This window comes from Cornus florida, unplaced genomic scaffold (assembly GCF_030987335.1).
Source record: "Cornus florida cultivar Cherokee Brave unplaced genomic scaffold, ASM3098733v1 CherokeeBrave_3.0.0_Hap2_Chr10, whole genome shotgun sequence".
NCBI classification, from domain to species: domain Eukaryota; kingdom Viridiplantae; phylum Streptophyta; class Magnoliopsida; order Cornales; family Cornaceae; genus Cornus; species Cornus florida.
Genome location: NW_026775580.1, coordinates 49,435,853 through 49,443,558, shown reverse-complemented (window position 1 = coordinate 49,443,558; position 7,706 = coordinate 49,435,853). Strand labels below are relative to the sequence as shown.

The window sequence follows — 7,706 nt, the reverse complement described above, 5'->3', positions numbered from 1 at the left end:
GCATGTACACCTTATCATGAAAGCAAGAAAAAAACGACCCGATTAGACTAGCCAACGCACACGCACATTACACTCACCCACACACACACACACACACACACAAACACACACACACGCTCATTCACCATCATCATCATCTCTCTCTCTCTCTATCTCTCATACATTGATCATTAATCATCTTTCTAATTTCTCTCTCTCTACTTTTTCATTCTTTTTAATATGGAAATCTCAAGTCAACCTCACCTCATCATTTGGTCTTGGTTCTTCTAGGCACCACCTCATTTCCCACTTTCTTTAATTTTTCACTACTATTTTTCTTTCTCCTCATCTTCTTCAGTACTATATAATTGTCACTCCTCTATCATCTCTTGCTACGTACCCACGGGGTTCGAATTGAGTTGAATTGAATTGATTTGATTAAAGTTAGCATGAAGGTGCACCAGTTCGCACGTGGATTGTGGGAGCACGAACCCTCCCTCACCCTTGGCTGCAAGCGTCTCCGCCCTCTCGCTCCCAAGCTTCAGCCCAACTCCGACACTTCAGTCACCGCCACCACCTCCACCACAGCTGCTTTCGATCTCAAGAGCTTCATTAGACCTGAAAGTGGCCCCAGAAAGCTTAGCTGCTCTGATGATAAGAGAGAACCAACTCAGGTCACACTCAATTATTTATGCATCACTTGTCCAATTAAACATCACTTCTTGCATGTACGGTGTTATTTAAATTTTTTTTTTCCCCGTTTTTTTGGGTACTACTAGCCCATGGCTAGTTAGTGGGTAGCTAGCTTTATCCAAATATCCTCGCTTGTTAATTAATTACACACACTCACACACACATAAGTGAGACATACACCAAGTAATGGAAAATGAGGTCACAATAGTCTGTTATTTTGGACTCTCGAATGGTTTACAAACTCCTCCATGAGATAGTACAAATATAAATGGCATAAAGAGCTTTACAAGGGGGGCATAAGAATAAGCATGAACATGATCAATGCTAGGTATTTGAAGGAATTTGAAAATTGAAGCATGGTTTTGACGAAGTTGAGTTTTCCGAACATTTATGCAGGTGGAGACACTTCCTGGTGGGACAAGGTGGAATCCTACGCAAGAACAAATAGGGATACTGGAGATGTTGTATCGGGGAGGAATGCGCACTCCCAATGCACAACAAATAGAGCAGATCACCGCGCAGCTCGGCAAGTATGGAAAGATTGAAGGGAAGAATGTGTTCTACTGGTTCCAAAACCACAAGGCACGAGAAAGGCAGAAGCAGAAGCGAAATAGCCTCGGTCTAAGCCATTGTCCAAGAACAACCCAGGCTGCAGCCACTAGTATCACCAGTATTATAACATTGGACACAAGGGTATGTCTCATTTCCAAAATCTCGCCTTAGAATCTCTTTAGTTCAAATCCCCGAAAAAAAGGGGTATGTATCTTTTATGTTTTTTGAATTTTTAAGAACTGTTTTTTTAGAAAACTGAACCAAGATCCTTAATTTCTACGTCACTGTCATCTAAACGAAATTTTGAACTGTTTTCTATTTCTCTGTTCACGGAATAAAGAGCGTACTCTTTTATCTTTTGAGTTCAATGGTTCTTAATTATAGTACAAAACAACTTTTGTAGGGAGAAGAAGATTGTTCATACAAGAGGAAAAGCAGAAGCTGGGCATTCGAGAGCTTGGAAGAGGACAAGAGGTATTGTAAAGAGGAAGGAGATCAGACTCTGGAGCTATTCCCACTACACCCGGAAGGCAGATGAAGGGGTTTGAATTTTTTTTTTTCTTTTCTTTTTCTCTCTCACTTTTGGCTCATTTGTGAGTTGCTTTGATGTGCTCTCTCTCTCCCTTCTTTCTTTGTTTCGAGAAAGAAGAAAAACAAGTTGTATCTTTGTACCCTCTCCTGATCTGATCCTTGTTATTCCTGACTCTGGGACCAAAGTGCTTTGTCGCTCTTGGAAATTGCTGCTAGTATACTGGTCTTTATTCGTTTTCGATCGGGTGGGTGTGATCTTCCACTTTTGACCACAAGAACTTGTTGAAACCAAGCTTTTAGGTTGAAAGTGGTGAAGACACTGAAGTCCAAGCACCAGCTCTCATTCCCACGGCCACTCCACATTTTTTTTTTTATGTTTCAATAGGGGTTCCCCCTTTCATAATGGTTAGCCGGGTTAATGGTCTGGTTCACACTTAACGCGAGATATGAAATCTTCAATCTAAATCCAACTTTACTTAAGATCAGCTTATTGAATTCGCGAGATTCTGATTAAAAGCCATTTAATCTCTCAAGTTTTGAGTTTTTGTTTTATGTTTTAATCCCCCTTTCATAATGGTTAGCCGGGTTAATGGCCTGGTTCACACTTAACCCTATATGTGAAATCTTCGATCTAAATTCAACTTAACTTAATTAACTTATTGAAGTCGTGAGATTCTTGTTGAAAACCTTTAAATCCTTCAACTTTTGAATTTTTGTTTAATAATCAAACCAAATTCAGATTAATAACGAGTAAATAATTATTTTGTGTCAAAAAAAAAAATTTCACCGGAAAGACCATTGTGTGTCAAAATTACCAAGTAGAGAGTCATCTCAAAATTACAAAGGACTTTGAAACTTCTTCCAAATTGACTGTTCTACTATTAATGCTAATAAAGGGTAAAGTGCTAAAAAAAACAAAAAAAAAAAAAAAAAAAAAACAAGAAATTACCCTAGATATTCAATATAGGGCACATACAAGTACATAGCATCTCTGAAGTTCCAAAAACACCCTCGTGCGCAAATGAGGGCATGTTGATGCTCAGGAGTAAATTCACACAAATGTCCTTGTGTAACAGTAATATGAGTGAAAAACACCCCTCCATTATATATGTAGTGCATATAATTTCCGGACTTTGTTTATATATATATATATATAGGGTAAGTGTAAGAAATACCTTTGAAGTATACCTTTTGTAACACTTTTACTTCTTATTTAAAAATGTGTGCAAAAAACACCTCTATTCTTTTCAATTTATATGAAAACACCACTAAATTAATATAATACCTATTTTACCCTTTTACTCTTCCAAAAATGTCCCTACCAAACCTTACTCTCCACACAAAACCGTTTTACCCTTTCAATTTGTTGGATTTTGTTGCAGAGACCCAATTATCGCTGCCATTTTTGTTGAATCTCAATTGTTGCAAGACTCCTTCAATTCTTGTTGCAGGCGGTGGCGACAACTTGTTGAACAAAACAATAAATGAAAATTACAAGACAATATCAAATAATACTCAATAGTCCAAAGTGTTGAACAGAATGATAATTCATCGCTGTGAGAAAAATAAAATAAAATAAGAAATAGCAGATGGAGAGATAGCGGCGGTGGTGGATAAAGAGATAGCTGTCGGCGGTGACTGTGAGATCCAACTATGGTTGTTTAAACGAAGTAAATCTCCCCAATTTGCGTTTGCCTCGTTTGAATCGAACATTAGATTAAAGGAATCAGTTACAGACTTCGATTCTTCACGGCGTACCCAGAAAAGCTGCAAGACCCATTGGCAAACCCCACATCACCATAGTCCGTCGCCACCGTTCATCTGCCTCACCATCACCAAAACCTAGACAACCCCATTGGCGAGGATGAAGATAGCGGTTTGCGAGGGCAGTGAGCTTGGAACAACGGCCGACGAGTAAGAGGGAATCTCGACGGGTGGTGGCGATGGCCGCGAACAGCTATTTCGGCGATGGGCTGTGGAGAGGACTGGTTCGGCCGTGAGCTTACGACGCCTTCGTCTTTATCTCCCTCCCCGGCTACGTCTCCATCTATATATACATGTGTGTATATATATGTATCTGTATATATATAATTTGTAAATTTATAATAAATAAATATATATATTAATTTGTATACTTATGTCTGTGTATATGTGTATATATATCTATCTTCTCCAGTCTTCCCTTCCCTCGGCAACCACCAAGATGAAGGGCCAAGCCCTTTTTAGTCATTTCACAATATTATATATATATATATATTATAAAATGTGTTGCTAAGGGCATTTTAGTACAAATTTTATAAATATGACCTATTTGCACAAATATCATAGTTTAGGAGTGTTTTTTGTACGAGAGGAATGCAATATGCAGTATGAATATATTATATGGGTGTTTTTGCACTTGACCCTATATATATATATATATATATATATATATATATATATTATATGAAGACTTTTATGTTTGGAATACAATTAACTTAGTTTTTTTTTGTTTTTTAATGGATACTTCTTGGATGCTTGTTAGACTAGTTTTATCTATTAATCAAAGTTATATGTATTGAATAAAAAATCAAGGGCTGTTCTTTGCACTTTATCCATAGATGTGTTCACGAGTGTTATAAGCATTGTATAAAAAATCGAGGGCTGTTATTTGCACTTTATCTTATATTATTTTCGTTCCAAAAAAAGTGTCGTGTTTGGAGAACTGTGACAGTTTAATTTGTAAGAGTTACGATTTCCTAAAAGTAATACTTTTTACGGGACGAAGAGAGTACAACTTTAAAAATTAAAGGCTAACTCTTGGTCAAGCGAGCTGCACGTGTTCACTTTAACTGTTACTCTCTAAATTCTAATGGTTGTTGGACGGACGGTAATGTACAACATTTTTCCAAAGTGGAAGGTAATTATATTTACTCATTCCGTGTCGCCTAGCTTAGTTCTTCATCTCGGCGCCCTTTGCTTGGTAATTTCCTATCAAGCCTCTTTCTGGCTGACTTCCACAATAGTAGCTGCTTTGCCTTTCTCTGGTAAATTGGGTGGAGGCTTCTTCAAACAACACAGGGGCTGGCACAAATGATTTCTTAAAGGAGATTTCCCATTATTAGAAAAGAAAACTGCCGACTTGTGATTGTAAAATGAACCATTTGTGATTGTCCATATATATGGTCTTATTTTAAAACCCAATCAATCAAAACTTCGATAAAGAATATTTTTTTTTTTTTTTTTTTTTTTTTTTTCAGTAATTCAGTTTATTAATAAAAAGGAGAAAATGTACCTACAGGGAGGCCAGACCTCCAAACAGTAGCCCAAGGGCAAACAGAAGCCAGACCGAACACCAGGAAATCCATATCAACAAAAGGCAATTGTGTGATCCAACTATCGTAGCCTGGGAGTGTTTAAATATATAAATATTTTTATATAATAGTGGAGTAAAATCTTCTACCAATTATGGTGATTCGGTCCATTTACTTTCAATTATAAATATTTTTATATAACGCCCAACCCAGACCCAGCCCATAAATTTTGAAATTAGAACTTAAATTCACAAATCAGGCTCAAAACCCAAAACCAAGCATGTTCAGGTTGGACTCAGGCTCAACCTGAACCCAACCCAAAACCAAAAAAAATAAAAAATTCCAATATTTTTTATTTTTTACCTTCCAAATCTTTGATATATATATATGAAGTATTATATCCTAATTGATCTTTAATACATATATATAAATATATATAACCTGAGCGAAATCAAAACCTAAAATTTAAAAAAACTTCTAATATTTTTAATTTTTAACCTTCTAAATCTTTGATATATATGTATCTATTGTATCCTAATTGGTCTTTAATATATATATATATATATATATATATATATAGGGTAATGCTGTTGTGAGAGCACGCTCGCAACGTACAGCAGCGGCGCGCTCTCGCATATGAACCGCACAATTGATTCGTCTTGAGATCAGGAAAAAAAAATTATTATTATTATTTTTTGTCCCCTTTCTCTCTCCTCTCTCTTGTTTCTCTCTCTCTTTCTCTTCTTTTCTTTTTCCCTTCATTTTTTTCTTCTTATAGGCGAATGAGGGAGAGTGTGAAACCAGAGAGGATGGGCTCAAGCTCGGTGCTACACTGCCGCCCGCAGGAGGTACAGGACTGGAATTTTCATTGCCGATAAACACCCTTGTTTTTCCCTCAACCCTGCCGGCCGGTTTCACGTCGATGGTGGTCGTTGTTTTCCATAAAGCCCTCAAATAAGATGGGCTTGAGCTCAGCGCAGGCGGCGTAAATGGCTGCTACCGATGATGCAGAGGCGAATCCTCTCTTTTCTCTTTCTCTCCTTCGCCTATAAGAAAAAAAAAAATGAAGGGAAAAAGAAAGGGGAGAAAGAGAGAAAGAAAAATAATTATATATATATATATATATATAATAATAATAATAATAATAATAATAATAATAATAATTTTGCAGGTTTAAAAGTAGTACATTGACTTTGGAGACGGCCGCAAAAAAAAAAAAAAAAAAAAAAAAAAAAAAAAAAAAAAAAAACCCGGTTGAACTGGTCACCCCATTCGATCCGAAAATATTCTGGTTTGGGTTATTGACAGAGCCCAATTTTTTATGACAGAGCCTCATTTTTTATGACATCGGACTAGTCCAACCCAACCTAATTTCGGGTTAAGATTGAGTTGGGACTGGGCTGGGTTGGACCTGCCTAACTTGCAGCCCTATATATAGGCTCCTTGTACTCAAGCAATATATAGATCTGTATAATAAAAATGTAGCCCTTAATAGCTCTTTGTCCATAGATGCAGGCCTTAGTGCCGAACTTTATATTTGTTTGTGTTTTCTCTCTTTTTCCTATTTGCATTTCTTATTTCCGTCCAAATTTAACATGGTATCAGAGTCAAGTTTTTCTTGTAATCTCATCTAGAATTTGAGGGCGATTATTGTAATTATTATCATGGAGCATACTCTCTATGTCTTCACATTCCTTTCTCGGCATAGTTCAGGCTTTTTCCTGCGTAGCTCCAACCATTTCCCCGCTTCATTACGGCCATTTCCTGACGTTGTTCCGGCTTTTTCTCGGCATAGTTCTAGCCATTTCCCAACTTAGTTTCGTCTATTTCCTGGCTTAGTTTTGGCCTTTCCCGGCGCTATTTTGGCTTTGTTCTGGACACCGTTTCTTTATTTTTCAAGGCGTTTCTTTAATAAGTTGGGCATTCATGATATTCATGCTTCAACTTGAGAGGGAGTGTGAAAATATATAATTATTTCTCTATAATTGTGGAGCAAAATCCTTCACTAATCATGGTGATCCGGTCGATTTTCTTCCAATTATAAATATTTCAATATAACGGTGGAGCAAAATCCTCCACCAATCATGGTGCCTCCTTTGACTATTGTAAACCTTCCATATATTCTTATCTTTACCATGCCTATATATAGGCTCCTTATACTCAAGCAATATACAGATCTGAATAATAAAAATGTAGCCCTTAGTAACTCTTTGTCCATGGATGTAAACCTTAGTGCCGAACCATGTATATGTCTATGTTTTCTCTCTTCCCTTTTCTTATTTGCATTTCTTATTTCCACATCCAAATTTAACAGGGAGGGTTGAAGCAATAAGCACCAATGAAGGGGAGGATTATGTATCACAGAGATAGGGAGATGCCAAGAAGAAGCAACGTCGTTGTTACAGTATATTACATATTGTATACTAGGGTTAGGGTTAACCATTTTCACCTACCCTCGTCCACATAGTTAGGAGGAGCCAAGAAGAAACAACGTCACTATTAGAGTATATTGTATATTATATACTAGGGTTAGGGTTAGCCATCTTCACCTACCCTCCTTACCATGTATAACATTACCATATAGGGTTTACTTGATCTCCACACGCGTAACTTCTCATAAATAAACCTCTTTGTACTCTTGTACTCATCATCACATTC

At 37.0% G+C, this 7,706-nt stretch overlaps 1 protein-coding gene across 1 annotated transcript; it reads left to right on the top strand.

Annotated features, from left to right (window-relative positions):
* Positions 1-207: 207 nt before the first annotated feature.
* Positions 208-2,700, top strand: LOC132279437 (WUSCHEL-related homeobox 4). The gene is made up of 3 exons (XM_059781416.1): positions 208-653; positions 1,069-1,365; positions 1,628-2,700. Exons 1-3 carry the CDS (start codon positions 429-431, stop codon positions 1,760-1,762), a joined length of 657 nt encoding a protein of 218 aa, XP_059637399.1. The 5' UTR covers positions 208-428; the 3' UTR covers positions 1,763-2,700.
* The last annotated feature ends 5,006 nt before the right edge of the window (positions 2,701-7,706 follow it).